General features: G+C 36.6%; 2 protein-coding genes and 1 long non-coding RNA gene across 6 annotated transcripts in view; 2 read left to right on the top strand and 1 right to left on the bottom strand.

Annotated features, from left to right (window-relative positions):
- Nucleotides 1-10797, top strand: part of LOC123868399 (lysophosphatidylcholine acyltransferase) — a 39032-nt gene extending 28235 nt beyond the window's left edge. For both annotated transcript variants that reach the window (XM_045910912.1, XM_045910911.1), the window contains exons 4-11: nucleotides 1075-1187; nucleotides 1713-1867; nucleotides 5378-5515; nucleotides 6411-6536; nucleotides 7363-7507; nucleotides 7825-7926; nucleotides 8141-8282; nucleotides 8725-10797. In XM_045910912.1, coding sequence (XP_045766868.1) covers nucleotides 1075-1187; nucleotides 1713-1867; nucleotides 5378-5515; nucleotides 6411-6536; nucleotides 7363-7507; nucleotides 7825-7926; nucleotides 8141-8282; nucleotides 8725-8804 — 1001 coding nt within the window. In that variant the 3' untranslated portion in view covers nucleotides 8805-10797. The remainder of the gene's footprint in view (nucleotides 1-1074; nucleotides 1188-1712; nucleotides 1868-5377; nucleotides 5516-6410; nucleotides 6537-7362; nucleotides 7508-7824; nucleotides 7927-8140; nucleotides 8283-8724) is intronic.
- A 6000-nt stretch (nucleotides 10798-16797) lies between these two features.
- On the bottom strand, nucleotides 16798-24836 carry LOC123868404. The gene is made up of 3 exons (XR_006796640.1): nucleotides 24826-24836; nucleotides 17230-17237; nucleotides 16798-16886 (listed from the first exon to the last, which is right to left on the bottom strand). It is a non-coding gene; the product is annotated as an uncharacterized LOC123868404 (long non-coding RNA).
- The window catches only part of LOC123868397, a 228674-nt gene continuing 221741 nt past the window's right edge, over nucleotides 19690-26622 (top strand). For all 3 annotated transcript variants that reach the window (XM_045910908.1, XM_045910905.1, XM_045910904.1), the window contains exon 1: nucleotides 19690-19948. The gene's annotated coding sequence lies outside the window, so the exon portion shown is untranslated. The remainder of the gene's footprint in view (nucleotides 19949-26622) is intronic.

Below are 26622 nucleotides of genomic sequence, written 5' to 3'. Positions count from 1 at the left end.
GACGCTACACGTGTGAATAAAAATACCGCGGGCGACCTCACGTGCTATTGTCTTGTACCTACTCGATACATAATTAGCTCATACGGCGAGTTACATAGCATCACAATAATACTTTATAAATAATACTTAGTTACCTATGAAATGTACACGGGTATGTGTGTATGTATGTATATTATATTTAATTGCACCACAAAACACAAATGACAGGTTACAAATAAGTGTATTTAAATAAAAAAATTATAACACCCCCCACAAGTGAATAACAGTAACTAGAAAAGAGCTGATAACTTTCAAACGGCAGAACCGATTTTCTTGGATTATAGCTAAGAACACTCTCTATCAAGCCACCTTTCAAACAAAAAAAAAACTAAATTAAAATAGGTTAATTAGTTTAGGAGCTACGATGCCACAGACAGATACACAGATACACACGTCAAACTTATAACCCCTCTTTTTGGGTCGGGGATTAAAAAGAAAACTTAAAAAGGTACAAAAAGATACGTCTGGATTCAGTCCTACAAGAGACCTAATGTCCAGCAGTTGTTGATGACGATGATGATGATGAAAGAGTATAAAAAAATCTTCGCAAAATGGATATGAAAGATTTATCATTGAGTTAACTTGCTAAAGCAAGTCTACTAAGGGAAGTACATCAAACCCGTCCGAATGACCCATCCGCGTTGTAAAAGACGACAATATCATAACTGCAAAATGTTCGAATTAGTCCGAATTAGATTTTGTCGAAAGAAAAATTGGCAAAGGTTCCTGGACAATTCTCGAATTCGGGCAAAACTGCACATTTTTTAAATCTGTTTTGTAAAGACTCAAGGCCATGAAAGAACACACGATTCAAAAGATGGATATGCGTAATTTTTTTTTGTTTTGCATTATGGTCAATGGTCATGTAAAAGTTATAAGGAAGGGAATCTAAAGAATAGAGATTATTACGCAAAACTAATTCCAGAGGGGGTTTTGAGGACAGGAAAACGTCTGTCGGGTCAGCTAGTTTGAAATATACCAAAACATCACTATAATACTATAATGGTTAATTGGTAAATATTCCTTATATTCCAGAACTAATAAACTACACTCAGCCGGTGTACGTGTGGCGCGATGACCCCAACTCGAGACAAAACACTATCAAGGAGATCATAGAGCGAGCGACCTCCAAAGAAGACTGGCCTCAGGTGGGTTCCATTAAACTTACAGAGTAGCTGACAATTGTCAAGAAATGCTTATTTAGGTCGAACATTCATATGAAGGGATCCATTATGATCCATGGCGAGTGATGTATTGAAATGAGTAAGTAGGTAACTGCTGGGGAGCTTTCCGGCTCTTCTCAGTAGAAATTTCTTTCCAGAGTGGTTGTAGTTTTAAGTTATATGAGCCATAAGGAAGAGAAATGCGACGCCTAGCTCTATTATGTCTAAAGATGGCCGTATATTCTTGTAATGTGAAGAAATCTTTTAGCTTTTATTTATTCTATCGTAATTTATAACATCAAAAATCAAAATTTAAATTTAGGATTCATTATTTTATCATAATTAGAATTGTGAACTTAAAAATTTGAATATTCAATAAATAATAATTTCATTTTGAATATTAAATTTATGATTTCGAATAAAAACTTTGAATTTTGAATTAAGTTTATAACAATTTATTGTAAAACAAAATAAGCTAGGAGCTAAGAACATGATTTTTCATGTTTCCAGGTGCTAATATTCCCAGAAGGCACGTGCACGAATCGGTCCTGCTTGATCACGTTCAAGCCGGGTGGATTCTACCCCGGCGTGCCCGTCCAACCCGTCACTATCCGCTACCCCAATGCCAAAGACACGGTCACTTGGACCTGGGATGGACCTGGCGCGTAAGTTACCTTATTTTATTTTGCGGCCTGTGTACCACAGTGGGTACTTCTTTGTCAATCTTGGAAGTGGTTTTTTACTACTGCTCAGCTTCTGGCAACAACTTACCATGTCACCCAGCCAAAACATCTGCTGGTCGATTACGGAAAAGCTGCCTGCATCAATCATTGTTACATTATCTAAATTGTTTTGTTTGGCTGGATTCATATAGTACTTTTGCTACGACAATGCATTTCATCAAAAGAGTGTTGGCCAATTACAGATGATTGCGATTATCACACTCTAGCTGTCATTTTATCATAATTGACTGGAATCCCCACTAGATTGACGATAGATATTAAACAAGTTGCTGCCCGGCTAGCATGGGCAGTAGATAAAAATTATATCCCCCGATTATATCCACTTATCTCATAGAAATCAGTGGATATAATCGGGGGATATAATTTTTATCTACTGCCCATGCTAGCCGGGCTGGAAGATGCCAAAATCCTTGCAAGTGACTTGTGCCTAAATGTCGACGTCTTTCCGTTGAAACTAAGACGATAGTAGTTGTAGTACCACCTCGCCTTTGTAATTTATCTTCTGGCAAATTAGTACAGTCAATTTGCAAATTGCCCTCCGAAAAAAGACCTACCGCAATTTGACATAATGAATCGTTAGGGGGGCATGTCAAGAGGTCAGAGGAAAAATAAAAAGGTCGCGCTGATTGCTGATTTTGAGAAATTCAAAAAATGAATAAAAAAAATTTGAAATGCTTTTTTCTTGGAAACTATTGGTTTTAGGAAAAAGTTTTTTAAATAAAAATGTAGAGGGCATTACGAACTATATTTTTTGTCATTGGAGTGACGTCATCCGACTTGAAATACAAAAAGTAGAGGGCGCTAATGGATCAAAAAAGTGTTTCAACGCTATTTTCGATAGGAAAAAATGATTTTTTTATAATAATGTAAATTGGAAAGTTGTGCATCACAAAATTAGCTACAACTTTTATTTTAACAAAAATTTTATAAAACTTACCGTTTTCGAGCTGGAACTTGTCGAAGTGTACAAATTGTACATTATGTACCGTGCCGTTGCACAGTTCTCATGCCATTCAGTTTTTATCTTTTTTAACCCCCGACCCAAAAAGAGGGGTGTTATAAGTTTCACGTGTGTATCTGTGTATCTGTGTGTCTGTGTATCTGTGTGTCTGTGTATCTGTGTATATGTGTATCTGTCTGTGGCATCGGAGCGCCTAAACGAATGAACCGATTTTAATTTACTTTTTTTTGTTTGAAAGGTGGCTTGATCGAGAGTGTTCTTAGCTATAATCCAAAAAAATTCGTTCAGCCGTTTAAGAGTTATCAGCTCTTTTCTAGTTTTCTTGTAGAAAAGAAGGTTAGATAACCGTTAGGTTCATAATATTATGTCAATTGACAAATGTCAAGCTGTCAAGATGTACGTTGCCTAAATACATAATTATTTATTTGAAAATCTTTTTGAAAATGATGTTTTGGAAAACTCAGATACTTTAGATAGTAGGCGCGGAATAGTCCAAGAAAATCAGTTCAGCCGTTTCAAAGTTATCAGGTCTTTTCGGTCTTTTCTAGTTACTGTAACCTTCACTTGTCGGGGGTGTTATAAATTTTTGATTTACACTTGTTTTAATTCAAATGAAATAGCAGTAATTGTTTTCTTACTTTTTTATCAAAAAAATTGAACTTTTGTTTAACAAAAATTTGAACTTAGGTGAATTTATCTATGTTTTGCATCACGTTTATTTCTTTCTTTTGAAACAAACACATTTATTCGACAATTTTGTTTTTTCATTTAGTTAACTAAATGCAATAACGTTGCACTTTTTCAACTGTACCTCGAGAACAGAAAGTTTTATAAAAATTTTGTTTAAATAAAAGTTGTAGCTAATTTTGTGACGAACAACTTTCCAATTTACATTATTATAAAAAAATAATTTTTTCCTATCGAAAATAGCGTTGAAACACTTTTCTGATCCATTAGCGCCCTCTACTTTTTGTATTTCAAGTCGGATGACGTCACTCCAATGACAAAAAATGTAGTTCGCAATGCCCTCTACATTTTTGTTTAAAAAACTTTTTCCTAAAACTAATAGTTTCCAAGAAAAAAGCATTTCTAATTTTTTTTATTCATTTTTGAATTTCTCAAAATCAGCAATCAGCACGACCTTTTTATTTTTCCTGTGACCTCTTGACATGCCCCCCTAACGATACATTATGTCAAATTACGGTAGGTCTTTTTTCGGAGGGCATCTAATTATTCCTTGCATATTGACTGAACTAAATGAACGAATTGAATTTCATTGATTTATTTATGAATCAACGAGAGTGAGAGTTTATGACGTCATTTTATTCACCAGGTGACCTTGTAACAATACCAGTTTCAAGTATTAAAATATATTTAAATATTTATATTGAGAAAATTATCTATCACGCCTGCTAATGAATAAACAAGTCGTTAGAGTTCATTGTCTTGCACACGTTTATATAATAAATACTAGCTGATGCCCGCGACATCGTTCGCGTGGATGTAATTTTTTAAAAATCCCGTGGGAACTCTTTGATTTTCCGGGATAAAAAGTAGCCTATGTGCTAATCCAAAGTATAATCTATCTCCATTCCCAATTTCAGCTAAATCCGTCCTGTAGTTTTTGCGTAAAAGAGTAACAAAGGTAGGTATACATACAAACTTTCGCGTTTATAATATTAAAAAGTAGAATATACATCATCATCACCATTATCAAATGATAGACGTCCACTGCTGGACAACTCGGCGGTTGCTCTTTTCATATATTCAACTAGTGACCCGCCCCGGCTTCGTACAGCTTATTACAATTTTGTTAGGGATCTCTAATTTTTTTGAAAATAAAAATAAATATGTAACTCTGGAATAATGTAGCTTTCCACTGTCGAAAGAATTTTCAAAATCGGTTCAAATGTTCCAGAGATTACCCCCTACAAACAAACTTACAAACGTTACCCCTTTAATTTTTTTTTTACAATTACAATTTTATAAATTGTAATTCCCTCCCTTCTAAATTTCAGCCCGATCCGTCCAGTAGTTTTTACGTGAAAGGGTAACAAACATACACACACACACACACACACACATACAAACTTTCGCCTTTATAATATTAGTGTGAAGTGTGATATTAGTGTGATTATTATATGCTTGTATTTTTAGCCTAGTGCCTGCCTAGTCGTAGTAGTAGAGTGGTGATATGCTAGTGATTAACACGTCGGCCTCCTATTTGATCCTGGGTCCTCTAATCTTTCGGAGTTGTGCGTTTTAAACATGCTGTAACGATGAAACCTGCATGACTGCGAGATCTTCATAATGTTCTCAAAGGTGTGTAAAGACTGTTGGGTCTCTCTGGGTTGCTCTTGGGTCAGCGTTGGACTATGGCCAAAACCCATTTTAAGAAGAAACCTATGTGCAGTAATGAACCGGCGAGGGATTGATGATGATCTTTAGCCAACGGTTGTTATTTCTTTCAGATTAAAACTGTTATGGCTGACGTTAACCCAAGTGCACAGTTCGTGTGAGATCGAATTCCTGCCGGTGTACTACCCCAGCGAGGAAGAGAAACGTGACCCTAAGCTTTACGCGAGGAACGTCAGAGATGTTATGGCCAAGTAAGTTAATTTAGATTAAAAAATGTTTACAAAGAAAACTGTTCAAGTAACTACTTTGGACTTATAAATATACTAGCCGATGCCCGCGACTTCGCCCGCGTGGATTTAGGTTTTCGAAATCCCGTGGGAACTCTTTGATTTTCCGGGATAAAAAGTAGCCTATGTGCTAATCCAGGATATTATCTATCTCCATTCCAAATTTCAGCCAAATCCGTCCAGTAGTTTTTGCGTGAAGGAGTAACAAACATACACACACACACACACACACACACACACACACACACACACACACACACACACACACACACACACACATACAAACTTTCGCCTTTATAATATTAGTGTGATTAGTGTGATTTACAAAAAAAAACTGGTCGTATAAAAATTCAAAATTCAAAATTCAAAATTCAAATCATTTTTATTCAAGTAAACTTTTACAAGTGCTTTCGAATCGTCAAAATAATCTACCACTGGTTCGGAATTCGGAATGGTAAAAACGTCTTTACTAATGGCTGAGTATTAATAGTGCTTGAACAAAATAATTCATCACTTGTGAATATTTTAATCATATTGAATTTGTGGACTTATTACTTAAATATCTGAAATATTCAGTCAAATTTAAAATTTCCTCTGTTACAAAAATCGGAGTATAAGTTGGTATTTTATTTTAAATCATAAATTATGCAGACTGTCAGTTTAAAATTTTACTCGCAAAACTGCTGTTCTTAAATATTCGAAATATTCGTTTGTGTTAACTTAAATCTTAAGCTTCGAATTTAGAATTTAGGCTTACTGAGTTATAGTTCTTAATTAATTTAATGAGTGATGAGTTTCAAATAATCAGGTCTGAATTATGAATATGAAAATTTGAATAATGAATTTTCCGTTGTTTCAGAGCACTAGGAGTACCAGTGCTAGACTATACATACGATGATTGTCGTCTAATCGCGCAGGCTAAGCAGATGGGCATTCCGGGAGGAGCGTTCGTTAGGGAAGTCAGTGAGCTACGGACATTGCTCGGGTAAGACTCAATGAGAAATTGACCTTAATTTTATATCTATACATATAATAAAATTGTAGAAAAGTGGTGTCTGTACAATGGAAATATATAAAAAAAAAGTAGCAGGGGTTGTTATTATATCGATGCCGAACCCGAAATTGTAATTAATTTTTTTTTCGTCTGTTTGTCTGTGTGTTTGTGCACGCTAATATCAGAAACGGCTTATTCGATTTAGATACGGTTTTACTAACATATTGTAGTAAGCTTCACTTAACATTTAGTGTTTATTTCATGTCAATCGGTTCATAAATAAAAAAGTTATGTCAATTTAAAGAATCACGGCGAACATTTTTAACGTACAGAGTACGTATACTACACGCCTCGCGCCTGAGCGTCCGTGGCTATATAAAGCGCGGTCACTATTTCACGCGAACGAAGTCGCGGGCACAGCTAGTTATTAATATGTTCATTTTATTTTTTTAAGATATTTTTGTGAAATATTATTTAGAAACAAGTGTAAATTAAAAATTTATAACACCCCCGACAAGTGAAGGTTACAGTAACTAGAAAAGAGCTGATAACTTTCAAACAGCTGAAGCGATTTCTTGGATTATAACTAAGAACACTCTCGATCAAGCCACCTTTCAAGCAAAAAAACTAAATTAAAATTGGTTCATTAGTTTATAAGCTACGATGCCATAGACAGATACACGTCAAACTTATAACACCCCTCTTTTTGGGTCGGGGGTTAAAAAAGAAATGTGATTGACGTATAATGTATATATATATTATGAATATTAAACAACTATGACTATGACTATTGAAATTGATAAATCTTTGTCGACAGATTGACGCGAACACAGCCAGAGTTGGATCTGGCGCGCATGGGAGTGCAGGAACAGACACGATGGGTGTCTGCGCAAGAGTTCGCGCAGAGGCTCGGCGTGCCGCACGACTCGCGCTTGCTACGACTCTACAAAATATTTGAGCATGTGAGTTTATTGACGATTTTTAGGGTTCCGAATCTCAAAAGGAACCCTTATAAGATCACTTTGTTGTCGTCTGCGTGTCTGTCTCTCTGTCCGTCTGTCTGTCCGTCTCTCCGTCTATCTGTCTGTCTGTCCGTCTGTAGTGTCTATCCGTAAATTCGTGGTTACATCACGAAAAAACAAAAATCAAACTGTGTTCATCAACAAATAATTGAATAAAATAAATTAAACTTATTGAATATTAACTTCTGAATGTTGAACAATGAGTTTGTTTAAAATATTGAATATTCAAATTTTAATATTGGGACAATTGGTTTCAGAGAACTCTCGGGATGGTGTGTTTCCCAGACTATCTTCTGTGTGCGGTGTTCCTGTCAATACCACATGTGACTGTGAGCCAGCTCCTAGAATATGCTTTTAAGGTAAATGAAAAGTTATATGAAACTAGCTTGTTCGTCCGCGTAGACTACAAAATTTCAAACCCCTTTTTCATCTCCTTACGGGTCTTTAAAAAAAGTATTTTTGGTATTAATACATATTCTCAGTCCCCATAAAGTAATTTTAATCAGCTGAATTGAGGTTCCGAAGTTCAATGAAGTCGCTTCACGGCTTTTAAGTATATTTTGGATATTTTAGTTATATGACACAACGGGCACGGGGCGGCTAAAGATGCACAACTTCGAAGAGGTAGCGACGCGCTGTCTCGGTCTCTCGCACGAAGAGGCGCAGAACACGTTTCGACAAGCCGACCTCGACGAAAAGGGGTACCTTACTTATGGTAAGTACACTACAATGATGTACACTATGATACAATAAGCTGACGTCTATGGAAAGTGATACGTTACTTGTATGTATTATTAGTGTAGCTAAAACAGAAATTACATTATGAAATTAGTGGCACGAAATTAGTTTCACGACATTTATTTCATTAAATTAAAAATTTAATGCAATTACATTAGAAATTAATGTGAAAGTAATTTCGTAATGTAAATTCCGCTTAACTTACTACAGCATACACTATAATGTACACTACAACGCACTATGCAACCTACACTGCAATATTCATAACAGTGTTCACTACAACGTTAGCTGCAGTGTACTACGTGATGAATCCTGTGGTTTGTTATACAAAATAGGATCTACAAAAAAAATTGGAATATTAAAAACTCCTTTTTTTGGCAATGGTATATGATATTAACTAACATTTTTTTTTATTTCAGAGGACTTTATGTCATTCTTCCAAAACGAATCGGATTTCTCGTTAAACTTCATAGAGGCGCCACAGAAGAAGGTGCAGTGAGGGTCGCCGGTTCACATCCCGACAGTCTGCAGCCAAGTACCTTAACGTTAGTTATAAGGCGGAAACAAATTATAGAACGCAGATACATAACTGTAATGATCCAGACTCCAGATCCCATCCAGATACACATATAAGTTGCGACAGATGCGTCCATCAGTCGCAACTAATATATGTATCTGGATGGGACATTGAACTGTCAAGCTTGCGGACGTAACCTTGAGCGCTCGGACGTCCGAGCGATATCTCGCAAGCCGCAACTCAAAGCAGAGCTATCAGTTGCGGACGCGGCTTACGGACGCCTCCCATAGTTTGTTTCACGCTATAGACATACTTTATGTGTAGTACAATCCAAATACTAGTGATCTTTGCAATAACTTGAATTAGTAGGCTTAGTAAAAGTTGGCACATCTCGACAGTGTCTTTCGATTTCCAGTATCGAAATACTATAACGTAAGACGTAACGTAGAGTAAAATAAACCTTAAGTGCCATGTTTTAAAGTACATTCAGTATTACCGATTTTTAATACAGCAAAATGAGGTCTCTGAGCCTACTTGGTTGAATTTGCATTTGCCCGTTCGTCTGTCAGAGCATTATAACTTCTGAATTAGTTCACATACTTATACATACTCATATTTATACTTGTACATTTTTACACTTTGTGAAGTTTACAATTAATATGTAAATCAATGGTCCAATGCTTAACAAATACTAACTTTAGTCAGTTATCAAATAATTCTACACTTTTTCCCTTCACAGGGAGAGAGAGAGAGATTAAGAACCTAATAATTATTTCAGTATAAAATAGTGTAGAACTTTATGACTTTAACATTATAGTGTATCGAATTATGATACTCGACATCTACCCACGTTGTCGAGAAGTGCAACCTCGTACTATGCCTGTTGATTTGACATAAAACGCGTCCATTTGCGTAATCTATCACGTAGTTTAATAATTGTATAAATACAATTAGTGCCAAAAAAGAAACGAAACGAAAATAGCGGTGTCAATCAATCTCTCACTCTCTCATACACACTAACTTTGCATAGTGTGCGAGTGAGAGGGAATGATTGACGCTATCATTTTCGATTCGTTTCTTAGCACGAGTTATAATGTAGGTAGAATAATTAATTAATTATTTACTTAATTTGCAATACCTAGTAGTAGTTCTGCAGACATAGGGAATGTGAATACATGAATACTGAGTAGAAAACCACTGAGCAATTATTAATTATGGTTTTTTAGTGATTATAGTTCAATTATATGATAATTACTGTATTAGTGAACGTAACAAGTAATTTAAAAGTCGCAGGTTCGAATACTGAGGTTGTTATGTGCTTAAATGTGTATGAAAATGTATAAAGAAGTTTTAGTGTATTTAATAAATCAAATCACATAGTCTGCATAGTGAAACACGAATGAGTTTGTTTCGCTAACTCCCTTTCCAAACCAGTGTCCAATTGAAGGACGCGTGCCTTCAATGAGGAACTTTCCAGTGAACGTTCCATAAAATTATCATAGATGTCTTTGAATGCATAGCTCGCCGTGGCAGAAAAATACTGTGTGTGCCCTTGAGATTGTTTTTTTAGGTCATTCAACATATTCAATGATATAATATGACGAGTAACTGTTTAGTTTATAGACACATCTAAAGTAAAGCAGAAATAAATAAAAACGAAAACGAAAAACTGGCGAATGGCTGACGTAGGAATATGTCCATAAACTAAACATTTACTCGTCCTTTACTCGTCATATTATATCATTGATTGACCTAAGAAAAAAAAATCTAAAGGGCACAGACAGTATTTTTCTGCCGCGGTGAGCTATGCATTCAGAGACATCTATGATAATTTTATGGAACGTTCGCTGGAAAGTTCCTCATTGAACACGGATTTGGAAAGAAGTTAGCGTCACAAGCCCGTGTGTGTTTCAAGGCTGTACTGCCTTCTGTTGCACACGGAAACTTAAGGGGCAAGCGACGGGTCTGCCCGCGAAATTCAAATTTAATTTGGTTTTTAGCAATTTGTAAACTAATACGAAGAAGTAGGCTTATGGCATTCTAATTACGACAATGGCAGTATCATTTCCACGTGTTTATATAAAAATCTTTACTTGATAAGGTCCAATTTAAGAAATTAGCTCTAGTATCGACTAATTTGTGAGTTACAGTCGATACTAGAGCTAATTTCTTAAACTGGACCCTTTCAAGTAAAGATTTTTATATAAATAGGTGGGAATGATACTGTTATTGTCGTAAATAGAATGCCATACTTTGTCGTAATAGTTTACAAATTGCGAAAACCAAATAAAATTTGAATTTCGCGGGCAAACCCGTCACATCCACCTTACGTAGCCGGCCGGAGTCTATGTAATGTGCGAAGACCTGAAAGCATTTTACATTCGCTGGATACGATTTACTGTTAGTAATCAAATCACTTGGATCTTGAAAATACATAATTGTTGTAAATATTATTTAATAAATACAATTTTATATTATTTAGTAAGTAGTAAAATGGTCACCGCGCTTCCTTATATAAATATACCTTTGGAAAGCCATTCTGTAAATGTGATAAGTTTAATATATTGGTACTGATTCGGATCGCAACTAAATTTTAGAGTATCCGCTTTTTCTTGCCAATGTAATAAGAAAAGGACGGACAAACTGTCAAACCTCTGTCTTCAGATGCCAGTCGTGATTATAAGGGTTAAATTTGTAGCACTAAAATTTAGAACCTTAAAGCTCATTCACACAGGCTGCGTAAGCGTAGACGTAGCGCGTGCCATTGAGCTGTAATGTATGGAACTGTATGAAACATGGCACACCGCCTGCGTAAAGCGTGGACGTATGCGTAACCCGGTATGTTACGGGTTTACGCGCGTCACTACGCACGTGTCACGTGTACGCAATTGGTGTGAATCGGCCTTTAATTTAATATTAATTGTCCGTCCTTATTTTTGCAATATTAAAAAGTAAAGGTGCAGATACTCTAAATTTAGTTTATAGAAAAACAACGTAGGTTTAGTAAGCGGTGAAGATGCTATTTAAAATTATTAATTTATTTGCTGACCCGCCCGGCTTCGCACGGGTGGGTTTACCTGTACACTAAATGTTGATGTGTTATATGTTATGTTAAAGCGAAAGTGATTAATTAGCGATAATAAATAATAGCTAGATTAATCAATCACTATAGCTGTGATATGTTACAGCTACAACTCATGTTTTTAGAATTATGTCGTGGTTCAACGACCCCGGTTGGAACGGGTTTAAACCCGTTTTTCTCGTCAAACTCCTCCTCAAAAAAAACAGTCAAGTGCGAGTAGGAGTCTTGCAATCGTACCATCGTACAAGAAATATTTTTTTTTAATTTTCATGGCGGCCATTTTGAATTCTTTTATTTTTCATTTATTTGTTGTTATAGCGGGAATAGAAATAAACATCCTGTCAATATTTCAACTTTCTACCTATCACAGTTTACGTTATAGAGCCCGCTGACACACAGACGGACGGACAGACAGCGGAGTCTTAGTAATAGAGTCCCGTTGGCACCCTTCGGATACGGAACCCTAAAAATGAGCTCGGTGGCTATCATTCAGTGTTGAATACTGATTTAGCGAATCACCCTGCTAGTCAGTACGCATATTTATGTTGCTCGCACATTAGAGTCGAGCCGCACGTGGCGAATTTTTCATATTGGATTCAAAAAGGATTCGAAAATTTTTGCTAAAATAAAAAATCCTATTTTTGGGTAGCTTACTAGTATTTGTTGTTTACCTCCATCTTAATACTCAGTAGAGGTTTAAACAATGTGTAAGTTATAAATATAGGTATTAAAGGAGGTATTAATTGTATTACAATCTCAATCGATTAGCAGTAAGTATTTAAGGACTTAATCTTAGCTTAAGTATTTATTTCTATTTGTAGGTAGTTTATTTAATAGGGGCATTGTGGCTATTTCTGTGGTACACTCTCTAAACTACACTAAAATGGCAAATCTATATTGCTACCCCTTTCATAATCCTCCATTCGGTAAAGGATAGCACTAGATTAAATGATCGTATGTACAACAGAATTAGCTACAATGATCACAGATTATAGACTAATATTACTAAACGCGCTGCAAACGACGCATTTTTAGTATGGGAATTGCGAATAACCATCATTTGACAGATTTTTACTAAATATACTGTCAAAACGTCTAATTTTTTCCTCATTTGATAGTTGAAAAATCTGTTATAATATGCGGTCAGCATTACCCAGATTTCTATTGTACTTGAAAATAGTTTATTTGCCCTATAAGGCTACAAATGAAGAAATGATTTTATCGATAAAAAGCCTAGTACACATTGGCCCAACGTGCTTGGTCAATGCACTTGGCGAACATGTACGGAGCAACGAGCGAGCGCTGACAACTTGTCGACTCTTGTAGGTTTTCATCACTGACCTCGAAATAATATTCTACGCTGGACTTGCGATAGCCGACCTTTTTGTGAAACAATTTGATTTTTGTGCTGATAGCAGCAGTTAGCGTACTCGGAACTAAATATTAGTGATGACTGATGAGACATCTGACAACATAATGTCAACACCAAGACCATTCGACTCAAAATGTAAATTTTAATTCCCGGTACGCTCAGTGGGGTGCTTCGAATCGGCACAAAAAATAACTCTCATTTTGTATGACACACGTCTTCCAACGTACCTACTTGTATTTAAGTCTATTTCAGTGCTTATTATACATCTAATCTTGGCGCAAATCGCAAGCAACGAGGCACTCGCCAAACGCATTGAGCCAATGTGTATTGGAGCCATAAGAAATTATATTAATGAGATTTGATTGAACTAAGTATGCGAAAGTATTTTAGGTAGCATTCCTTTGTTATTGTTTTTAATTTTATTGTACCGAGGCGTATTAACTTTTTTATAATAAAACTTTTGAAATTAATTTTGGTGCTTTTATTTCTCATCTTTTTCTATTTTAAATCAGGTAACATATTAATAGGTATTTAATGTGATCTTTAACAGCGGCCATTTTGTTTTTTTTTTATTATTTGCTGTTAAAGCGGCAATAGGTACATAGTACAACTCTGTGAAAATTTCAACTCTCTACCTATAACGGTTCAGGAGATACTGGTCGCTGACAGACAGATGAGTGGACAGCGAAGGCTTAGTAATAGCGTCCCGTTGGTACTCTTTGGATGCGGAACCCTAGAGATACGTACCACATAAACTTTGTGTCTTTAGGAACGAACTTTTTCATCGCAGTATAAAGGTTATCCATCTTGATCCTCAGTTGCATCAAAGACCCGGACATTAAACGCTACATGGTAGGTACTCCGTTTGAGAGGCCAACTTCTTTCTCAGTTCTCTGGCCTCTCACAGGCGGAGTCTGGTCACGTAGACCGACTGAGTCATCTTGCTTTGCTGACAAAAAACTGGTTTTCCCAGTATGCCTTTTCCTTGGGGATCCTACTCTCTCTGGCTTGTCGTCCGGCGGTTCTGAATAAAAAGAGCGGTCAAGCGCGAATCGATTTCGCACACGAAGCGTTCCGGACTCCCTGCAAGATATAAGTAGGTACCTAACACTTTTATATAGAACACTGCAAGTTAATGTGATTTAGTAAATGAATTTTTGCGTGACCACATTCTAATTATTTTTTGAGATGTAACCACAAATTCACAGTTTTAGGATTTTTCCCTTTACTTGTGCTATGAAAGGCAGGTAGGTAGGTCTTATATAAGACCTACCTACCTGCCTTTCATGAATCTAGATCAACGGGAAATACCTACCCTACAGGTTATACCCTAATTGCCCTATAGGACAGACAGACAACAAAGTGATCCTATAAGGGTTCCTTTTTTCCTTTTGAGTTACGGAACCCTGAAAAGCTGTGAGGGATTTTCTTTCTGTGATTGATGAGTTAACAAGACAAGGTACAAGATAGCTATTTTACTCTACTTCACATGCGTAACGCATGGGTGCGCACTGCCCAGCCAACGTTCAAAGGTGGCGGTGGCGTTTAATGTGAAATAAATTTATCGTGGTCCATATATTAGGTGTGTAAAGTCTGCCTTGGCTGGCGTGGTGGACTATGACCTAAGCTTTCTCCTTCTGAAAGGAGACTCGGAGACTTGTGCTCAGTAGGTAGGCTGGTGATGAGTAGAGATTCAATGGGCTTCGGCCGTAGCTAGTTACCTGAAATGAGGTAGAGCTAGTCCTCTACCTTATTTCATCTCTTCTTATTAGAAACGCATAGTATTCAAAGCAACAAACCATTTTGTTTATTTTTACCCTCAATTTCGGTCCAGACTCGGCTTGAATTTTTGTATTTAATCCTTGAAAGTCCAATTATTCATCCGTGTTTCGAAACCAGTTTCCGTATGCGGGTTAAATTCAATTGCCTTCGTAAAAAGTAACGAATAAAATTGCAATGAAGCAATCTGAAATAAATAAAAAATAAAATAAAACCCGATCAAGTGCAATTTTGCACGAATTTTCTAAAAATATTTCCAACCAACCGAAGCTAAACCGTTAATGACTATATAGACAGTGTATATTTTGTAAATATCCACTTTTCGTCAATTTTTTTGTGTGTAACAATAAATTGCACATTTGAAAAGACCAGCCGCCGAGTTTCTTGCTGGCTCTTCTCGGTGGGAATTCTCGTTTGTATCAAAAAAATATTTGATTGATCACACTACTATTATAAAAGCGAAAGTTTGTATGTGTGTGTGTGTGTGTGTGTGTGTTTGTTACTCTTTCACGCAAAAACCACTTGGCTTGGATAGATTTGGCTGAAATTCGGAATGGAGATAGATAGTACCCTGGATTAGCACATAGGCTACTTTTTATCCCGGAAAATCAAAAAGTTCCCACGGGATTTCGAAAAACCTAAATCCACGCGGAAGAAGTCGCGGGCCTCAGCTTGTACTCTGTATATTCTAATCTATTCTACACTAGGTCATGCTCGCAACTTCGTCCGCGTGGATTTACATTTCCGAAAAACCCGTGGGAACTCTAAGATTTTCCGGGAAGAAAAAGTAGCTCACTCACTCTCCACTCTCCCGATCTTTAACTATATATTTCATGTATGTAATTAGGTCAATCCGTTGCTCAGTTGCAGCGTGATTGAAGGACAAACCAATAAACCAACAAATAAACACACTTTCGCATTGATATTATGCGGTGATGATAAAGTCAAAGTCAAAGTCAAAATCATTTATTCAAAGTAGGTACAATTGTACTCCTTTTGATGGTCGAAATTGTTAAACTTGTACGATATAGTGGTGATAAAGCTACGAGGGTTCCAAACGATAATAAATGCGATATTTAAAAACCAATAATGTAATTAATAACTCACGCTACATTCGGGCGAGCATCTCCTTGTCGATACTTCGCGTTTGATGGCAGATTGTAAATTCAATAATACCATCAATTATGGTCCATTAACGACCTCGTTATTTAACAGTAAATGTTCAGCGGAATCTTGCGTTTATAATGCATTCATTTCGGGAACTCACTCGCCATGTTTAATATGAATTGCTGGCGCTCCGCCGACTTCAGATATTTGTAGGTCTGATAATAATAAATAGGGCCGATAATTTCGCCGACTTGTATCATAGACTAGAAGATGCCCGCGACTTCGTCCGCGTGGATTTAGATTTTTACAGATCCTGTGGGAACTGTTTGATTTTCCGGGATAAAATACCTATGTCAATTACAGGGACGGAAGCTACCTCGGTACCAAATTTCACACAAATCGGTTAAGCGGATGGGATTTTAGGAATCCCGTGGGAACTCTTTGATTTTCCGGGATAAAAGTAGCCTTTGTCCGTCCCTGAGATATAAGCTAACACTGTACCAAATTTCGTCAGAATCGGTTAAACTGTTGGGCCGTGAAAAGGTAGCAGACAGACAGACACACTTTCGCATTTATAATATTAGTATGGATATGGATTTTATTGACCAACTAGGGCATTTTGTAGGGCGTGTAAGACGTGTGCGTTTCAATATTGCAATTTGTATGTTTCATTTTTTGCCGACCAAAAAATCCGTCACCGATTTGTCGGACGTGGGCGAAGCGCCTTAAATGCACATAGCTCCGAAAAGTTAAAGGTGCGTCCTTGAATCCCGGATTCCCTGAACAACAATTCGAGGCAATATCTTAGGCTATTATCGAGGTACATACCTAAGTTTCCCTAACTTTTCAGTCAGGGCAGGCAACCTTAATGCAGATTAGCCATCGAAGTAGGAGATATTAACTTCCGCTTTAAGCATCATCCAAACCTGCACAACCAAGCGACTATAAGTAGATACATAAAGCTTAATATTTTAACACAGAAGGTCTCACGAGGTCAACGATACCCTACAAATGAAAAGGCTCTTCATATAAGTCAAAATGATCCCACATTCCATCCCGTCGCGAACCTTAAGAGCTGGGACACTACAAACGCGTATGCAGCACGTACACGTGACCACGCGCGTAGTGACGCGCGTGAATCCATAGACATGACAGCACGCATTACGTCTACGCGAACGTTCACGTCACGCAAGCGGTATGCCATATCTCATGCAGTTCTATACATACAACGTCATGGTACGCGCTACGTCTACGCTTACGTGCTGCATACGCGTTTGGTGTGTCCCGGCTTTAAAACTGTCTTTGTTTCTGCACAAGTATGTGCAGAAATACAGTAGCACTTTCTAATTCCCTGACTCTCATAATCCAATGGAACAGCAATCCGGCAAAACCGAAAAGAGATGAAACACAGAACCTTAGCAATTGATTTAGCCCTTTCGTAGCTTCGTAGCGCCTCTACGAAAAACGTAGGGTGAGTACCTATAGCACTTTCCTTGCGCGGATCTTACTTCGTAGCACGCTTTAGAAATACGCGGGACTGCAATATTACTGATACTACTCATTTATTATGCCATAATAAAATTGTAAATCTATACACTTCTATACCAATATTTTTAAGGGGTAACGTTTGTAAGTTTGTTTGCAGGGGATAATCTCTGGAACTACTGAATCGATTTTGAAAATTCTTTCGACAGTGGAAAGCTACATTATTCCAGAGTAACATATTTATTTTTATTTTCAAATAAATTAGAGATCCCTAAGAAAATTGTAATAAGCTGTACGAAGCCGGGGCGGGTCACTAGTTGAATATATGAAAAGAGCAACCGCCGAGTTGTCCAGCAGTGGAAGTCTATCGTTTGATAATGATGATAATGATGTATATTCTACTTAATATTATAAACGCGAAAGTTTGTATGTATAGACCTTTATTACTCTTTCACACAAAAACTACAGGGCGGATTTAGCTGAAATTGGGAATGGAGATAGATTATACTCTGAATTAACACATAAGCTATTTTTTATCCCGGAAAATCAATGAGTTCCCAGGGGATTTCAAGAACCTATATCTACGCAAACGAAGTTGCGGGCGTCAGCTAGTATCTTTATAAAGTCAATAATGAGGAGTCGAACTTAAGCCCATTTGAACTGACTGGTGATTCTTTTACACCACTGTGCCAAAGAAGTCATAAGAAAAGAAAGACGGGTCATTAGGTGCAAGTGTTTCAGCTTATTGCACGTTAAAGGTAATATCGAGACAATTCCAAACGCTCACAACTCTTTAGGTCTCATATTTTATTTGAGCTGAAAGAAAGCCTATTCAAATACGGTTTCAGTCGCCAACATATCCGTCTCCTTCTGGCAGCTGGAGCGCATATTTTCGGTCCCTCTTCCACGCCCGGTCAAACGGGTCAAAGATTGTATGGAGCTACCAGTTTATATTATTTTCCTGAAACTTTTATCACGATAAAAGAAAGAAAAACAAAACTTTTTAATAGTTTATTGGTTGCGGTAGGTTTTACATAAAACAGGTAGTGTAGACCTACTATTTACTAATGGGCATTTTGACTTAAACCTAAAAAAGGTAGCTTATTAGGCTTTGAATGTTCTTTTGTATCAAAAGGAGACATCCTGAAGTCGGCTTCACCTAAAAATAGGTCCAGAAACTTGGAATTTTAGGTTTCGTGTAGGAGACTATGTCGTAGACTAAGAAAAGATTTTGTAAATCTATAACTACGTGGACAAAGTCGTCAAAATCTGCTAGTCAAGCACATATAGCCTCGAGCTTTAGGGTTTTAAGAAGCTCCAAGAATCTTAGAAAATCTATAAGTACCTTTAAAAGGAAAAGATAAATGACTGACTGATTGATCTATCAACGCACAGCTCAAACTACTGGAGGGATTGCGCTGGGTATACCTACAGATAGCTATTATGACGTAGAATAAAGTTTGAAATTTTTGAAGTCCACGCAAAATCGCGGACATTTTAATACTGGCAAACTCGTGTCGCCAAGTGATTTAGCATTCCGGGACGATGCCACGTAGGAAGCAATCAGGTTCCCAGGTTCCAATCCAGGTTGGCCCGTTTCCATCTTAGACTACATCGTCACTTACCACCAAGTGAGATCGTAGCCAAGGGCTAACTTGTTTCGGAATAAAGCAAAACAAAAAACCAGTCAAGTGCGAGTCGGACTCGCACACGAAGGTTTCCGTACCATCGTACATGATTAGGTACTTTTTTATTTGTTGTTATGGCGACAATAGAAAATACACATTTTGTGAAAATTTTAAATCTCAACCTAGGTTCATGTGATTAGGCCTGCTGACAGACAGATGGATGGACAGACGGACTAATGGATGGACAGCCGGAGGCTCAATAATAGTATCCCGTTGGTACTCTTCGGGTACGGAACCCGAAAAAGTCTCTTACGGAATGTCTGCTCTGATACATGCTTATTCTATGATCCCGTAGTATCGAAATAGGGGTTTCCTACCCCTCGGATCCAGTGTTATGAGGTGCGTTCCGCCGGTTACACGCGCCTGTTTCACCCGCGACAAATAAACACGACAAAAAATGTAGTCGAATTTCATACGCGACAAGAACACGCAAGTAAAACGCACGCGATGGTTCGAAATCCGAAATTATGAATCGAATTTTTTTTCTTTCGTCCTAGGTACTTTTGCATGTTAAGTTTGGGAATTGAGTTCTTTATAGTGCCGTGACCTGTGTAATGCTCGGAATTTCAGCCGTTGGGCGTGTTTTGTGTTGGAACTGAAAGTGTAATCACAGGTGAGTTGGCGAGGTCGCTTTTGATTGGGTTTAAGTCCTGCAACGTAATGTTACGTGATTTACTCATATTTATAAATGCTTATAGTATCTGTTTTAATGTATTATTAATGTAATTCAAAGGAATAAATTTAAATTTTAAAATAAATAAATTAAACAACAAAAACAAATCAATAATATCATCTAAACCTCAGTAACCAGGCAAGGTGCCCAGAACGCTGGCTGCTTTAAATCTTTGAAAAGCCAGACTAACTTAATCAGTTATATTAATTAAAAAATATTTATATTTCTTAATAGATACTCAGGTACAACTAAAGTACATTTTATTTATTTATTTATTATTAAAACTATATTTTTTGAATTGTCACTGAAATATTATAATTCGTTACTAAATTAAAGCGTTTTCATACTTTAACATAAATTGAAGGCAATGGGTTAGTATTTTAATCGTGTCCTTGTTATTAATATTTTAAATGGTTTTATATTCAATTTAAAGCAGTCTCTGCATTTTCATCATTAAATTTAAATGTATAATTAGAAAATCACCCTGATTTTCTTTGTTTTAACATATATATACATTATACATACTTATACGCAAATTATCGTGCATTCGTAATTACATAAGCAGAAATTTTTATACAATGATTTATCTATAAAAATTATAGGTACTAAAAATATTAATTTAAGTATTTAATTATCGAAAATATACATATAAGACTACAAGTACGCTAGTGTAAAATTATTTTTTACACTAGCGTAACTATTGAATCTACGTAGATAAAATCTCTGTTCTCTAGTATGACTCTATCAAAAAATTTGACAATATAATTCAATTTTTAACCCCCGACCCAAAAAGAGGGGTGTTATAAGTTTGACGTGTGTATCTGTGTATCTGTGTATCTGTCTGTGGCATCGTAGCTCCTAAACTAATGAACTGATTTTAATTTAGTTTTTTTTGTTTGAAAGGTGGCTTGATCGAGAGTGTTCTTAGCTATAATTCAAGAAAATCGGTTCAGCCGTTTGAAAGTTATCAGCTCTTTTCTAGTGACTGTAATCTTCACTTGTCGGGGGTGTTATAAATTTTTAATTTACACTTGTTTTAATAATTTTAAATAGTTATTTAATAAATCTATACATATAAAAAGTTAATTAGTAATTAATGTTTTCATTATAGTATGAAAAATCATAAGTTTCTCGACCAGTGCTTTCTCGGTAGGAAAGGCATTCCGAACCAGTGGTAGATGCTTTTGACGATTCGAAAGAACTTGTAAAAGTCTAATTGAATAAAAACATTTTGAATTTGAATTTGAATTTGAAAAGTGCAACGCGTAGTTTGAGCTTGATATTAGATTAGCTGGATATTAGTCAGATACTCAGATCTATTGCATAAAATTATAGATGAACCGTGGAACCAACTATTTAATTCGACAGTAACCTAATGCATTTTAACGAAGGTTAACCAATAATTACACAACATCCACTAATTGAGTTGGCAGTACAAAGCGCAATGGTTTTGCGATATTGGTTTATAATCTACTGTCGGCCAAACTGATAATAATGCAAAGAGAACTGTGTCAAAGTTGATATAAGCACAATTCAGTAACACATCACCGACTTAGATCAAACTTTAGATGGAGATCTAAAGTTTAAGGTGCCCTTTAACAGGGCTCTCTCCGTCACTCGTTTCATACAATCGTAGTTCCAATTTCATTTGAATATTAAGCAACCAAAGTCCATGAAATTTTGCAGACATATTCTAGAAACTAATATCTTATGTCTGTGGTTTCCAGATTTCTGTTAAAATATTCGGTTTCAAAGTTACGCGGTCTTAAAAATTCACATACAAATCTTTGAGCCCCTGTAATTTTAAAACTACATATTTTTAGAAAAATCTAAAACACCACAGACACAGATATTAGTTTCTAGAATATGTCTGCAAAATTTTATGGACTTTGGTTGCTTAATATTCAAATGAAATTGGAACTACGATTGTATGAAACGAGTGACGGAGAGAGCCCTGTTAATGTACAATAATTAAAGGAAAAGACGTTATCGGCGGATAGGTGACGTTATCGTATCGGAAGATGTTTCGAAGATATCTTTCTAATATACTAGCTTCTTCCCGGGACTTCGTCTGTGGTGGCGTTTGCTGGCGCGCGTGTTGTGGCTTTTTGAATGTTTTTTTTTTGTTAAAACTGACTGGAAAGCGCTCTAAGGGGGTGCCGTGCGTATGTCGGCGAGCGCCGGCACAGACGGGGTCCATACTTGTATAGTTTAGCTAACTTGTTACAAATAACTACAAACTTGACATTGGCTAATCATTGTAAAAGCCAGACGAGAGAAAAAAAAAAAGCTTCTTCCCGCGGTTTCGTCCGCTTGAACTACACAAATTTCAAACCCCTATTTTACCCCCTTAGGGGTTGAATTTTCAAAAATCCTTTCTTAGCGTGTGTATACGTCATAATAGGCTATCTGCATGCTAAGTTGCAGCCTGATCCGTCCAGTAGTAGTTTGAGCTGTGCGTTGAAAGGTCAGTCAGTCAATCAGTCCGTCCGTCAGTCAGCTTTTCCTTTTATGTATATTGTAAGGTTATTTTTAAAAATTGATTTGAGTTGTCAAAAATAATATAAAATTATTAATTTATCTAATGCAGGTAGATTGATAAAATCGATATTTGGCTCATTCGATGTCATACAATCTGTTGCTAGGAGGCCAACAAGATTGAACTTGCATAAATACGGGTGTTTCGAAAGTTGTAGTTCAGTCTCCTTCCGAGATTCGGAGCGATATCGCATATTTTCGGTATTTGGATTGTGAACTGAATAATTAGATGTTGTGATAGCAATCACGATCTAATTAAATTATTTATTTTGGCATTAGTTTGTTTAGATTAAAACTCTCGGATAACCTCTACACATTGAACCTGATGTTTTTTGTGTTGGTTTGAGAGGACATTCCAATAATTCGATAAAAATATTTAAATAATACCTGCTTTTCTGAGTGACGCCAATAATTCAGAAGCGGGACGTGTCTCGCGTTGCCTTAATTTCGCTTTGGTATCTTTTTCAAAACAACCCACATTTGATAAATTTTTTTAATGAGTTCGGTGGTTTTGTTGATTAAAATTTTAAGTTTTTTTTTAAAGAATTTAGTCTTTTGTGAAGTGGAAAGTAATTTGCAATAAGTGGTTCAGATTTTGTATACATCGAATGAGAAGTTAGTCGTTTGGATTTATTGTTGACTTGATATTAAAACTGAGAGTTCGGCAGTTCAAGGGTAGGTTTTAATGATTTGACGGAGGGCAGGATAGCCCATGATTTGGATTTGACTTAGGGCAAGGAAGCCCGCGACTGACATGACAAGATTGATTAGAAACACGAGGACGTGTTAAATTCAGGACGGCCGCACTGTAAGGTTATTTTTAAAAATTGATTTGAGTTGTCAAAAATAATATAAAATTATTAATTTATCTAATGCAGGTAGATTGATAAAATCGATATTTGGCTCATTCGATGTCATACAATCTGTTGCTAGGAGGCCAACAAGATTGAACTTGCATAAATACGGGTGTTTCGAAAGTTGTAGTTCAGTCTCCTTCCGAGATTCGGAGCGATATCGCATATTTTCGGTATTTGGATTGTGAACTGAATAATTAGATGTTGTGATAGCAATCACGATCTAATTAAATTATTTATTTTGGCATTAGTTTGTTTAGATTAAAACTCTCGGATAACCTCTACACATTGAACCTGATGTTTTTTGTGTTGGTTTGAGAGGACATTCCAATAATTCGATAAAAATATTTAAATAATACCTGCTTTTCTGAGTGACGCCAATAATATATACATTAAAAAGTTGTCTTAAGAGGTAGGTAAGGTGAGGTGAATATTGGTAAGGTAGATAGGTAGGCGTGGGTTGTGACTTGTGGCCTAAGCGACGTGTAAGATGAACGCGTCGGCTGACCGTTATGAATTTCACCAGCTTTCTCGTAACTAACAATATTTTGCCTTACAAAAATTAAACAATTAATGGATGCATATTGGCTGTTGATGATGATGATGGTGATGATGAATAAGAAAACGGTTATTTTAAAAATAAGTAAACATGCTTGATCGAAGAGAAAGATCCAGTTCATTTCCCTATAATTCGACTATCAACAACAACAAATCTGGCAAATCGATTTTCGGATTAGTTGGAAACTTCGCTAACTTCATGGCAGGGGTGATTTATACCCTATCAGATACTGTTGATGTTTCGCCCTTGTAATTGGCTCTGTTCTACTCCATAATTAGTTAATTCAGTTTCTACAATGCAATTACAAGTTAAGCCTATTTCGACGATATAAGATTACGTACTTAACTAAGTATAGCCTCAAAAACGGTGATAGCCTAATGGTTAGAACTTCGGTCTCTTATTCAAGGGGTCCAAACTTCGGTTTCGGGCATGCACTTAACTTTTCACAGTTCTGTGCGTCTCAAGCAATTAAATATCAAAATGATGCCTGAATACCTTGGAGTTCTTCCTTAGTGTTCGCAAAAGAGTGTGAAGTCTACCAATCCGCACTTGTGACCAGACTATGCCTAAACAATTCTCATTCTGAGTAGAGAAACGTGCTCAGTAGTGGGAAAAGGTAACAGACAGCCTGACACACTTTCACATTTATGGATCACCGACCTTTTTAGGGTTCCGTACCTGAAAAGGAAAAACGGAACCCTTATAGGATCATTTTGTTGTCTGTCTGTCTGTCTGTCCGTCTGTCTGTCCGTCCGTCAAACAAACTTTCGCATTTATAATCTTTCCTCTTTATAATATTAGGTAGTTTAGATATCAATTTCAGAGTGTGGATTATTCTACGCGTATTTTCCGCATCACTCCGCAACAAGAGTGACATAATACGTTTTCGGGAAAATTGAGTTTTGCTTACATTTAATTAAAATTTGATTGAAACGGCTCACCGAAGGGCGTAAAGGGGTGAAAGGGTGTAACGCCAGCGGCAATTTCTGAACTTGTATAAAAGTTTGACAACGCCTTCTCATGTTCATTTCGCCGGCGGAACCCTGACTTGAATTACGCAGGTAACGCATAGGTACTATTCAAGTTATATATGTTTGTATAGCGCTAATAGCCTAGAATAGAAAGGGATATGTTTTATTCAAGTAAACGTTTATTGAATAGTCAAAATAATTTACCATTATTTCGGAATGCCGTTTCTACCGAGAAGAACCAGCAAGAAACTCGGCAATTGCTCTTTTCAAGTGCTCAATTCACAATAATGTTATGTACAATTATTGCAATAATATAATGTTGTTATACAAGCAATTGCAGGTTTAGGTCATACTATACAAGCAGGTTCCCAGCGATCAAGTCATCGTCAGTAACGAAGCTTCGCTTGAAAAAACTCATTTCTTCTGGTAATATGAGCCAATACTTTAAACGAGATTATTTCAAGGTAAACTGGAATTTTATAAAGAGGTTTGCGGACGACGGCGGTATTATACGGACATTAGCATTTCAATCTGGCGCTGTCCCGATAGAATCGAACTCATTACTAGTCTCGCGGGGCCTTGCAGCCCAAGCATGACCAGTGCGATAACGCTAAGGTAATATTAAAATGGTATTTTTCTATTTTAAGGGTTCCGTACCTCAAAAGGAAAAACGGAACCCTTATAGGGTCACTTTGTTGTCTGTCTGTCTGTCCATCTGTCCATAAAACCTATAGGGTCCTTCCCGTTGACCTAGAATTAAGAAATTTGGCAGATAGGTAGCTTTTAGCACAAATACAGAAAAAACCTGATCTGTTTGTCCTCGGGATGTAAGTTAACTCTGCACCCATCAAAATTGGTTGAACTGTTGGGCCGTGAAAAGCTAGCAGACAGACAGACAGACACATCACACTAATATTATAAAGGAGAAAGTTTGTATGTGTGTGTGTGTGTGTGTATGTTTGTTACTCCTTTACGCAATAACTACTGGATGGATTGGGCTGAAAATAATGGAGATAGATTATACTCTGGATTAGCACATAGGCTACTTTTTATCCCGGAAAATCAAAGAGTTCTCACGGGAATTTTAAAAAACCTACATCCACGCGAACGAAGTCGCGGGTATCAGCTAGTAAGTAATATTTTTGGTATAAAAGTAAACGAGTCAGCGATAATTTTTTCTACTGAAGGAAATCGATAGGTTTACCGTCTATACGTACAAAGTTATACCTTTTGCCAGAGCTTTTGCACGTGTTACCTATATTCCCAGCTCTCAAAGAATGTTGATGCATCGATCTGCGTACCTTATTCATTACGGGGAGACCCCGCCTCTCGAACGAATGATCAAACTGAAAGATGTGAAAAACGTATTACGATATAATAAAATTATGATTATGATTTTTATTTCAAACTCAAACCCAAAACTTTAATAGCACTAATATTATAAAGGCGAAAGTTTTGTGTGTGCGTGTGTGTATGTTTGGTACTCCTTCACGCAAAAACTACTGGACGAATTTGGATGTTTAGAGTGGTGATAGCTGGTTTATACTCTGGATTAACGCAAAGGCTACTTACTTTTTATTCCGAAAAATTAAAGAGTTCCAACGAGATTTTTAAGAAATCTATATCCACGCGGGCGAGGTCGATGGCATCAGCTAGTTTAAAATGGATATTTACTTACCATTGTACACTTTT

The sequence above is a fragment of the Maniola jurtina genome, chromosome 9 (assembly GCF_905333055.1).
Source record: "Maniola jurtina chromosome 9, ilManJurt1.1, whole genome shotgun sequence".
Taxonomy (NCBI): Eukaryota; Metazoa; Arthropoda; class Insecta; order Lepidoptera; family Nymphalidae; genus Maniola; species Maniola jurtina.
This window is presented reverse-complemented; position numbering and strand designations above follow the sequence as displayed.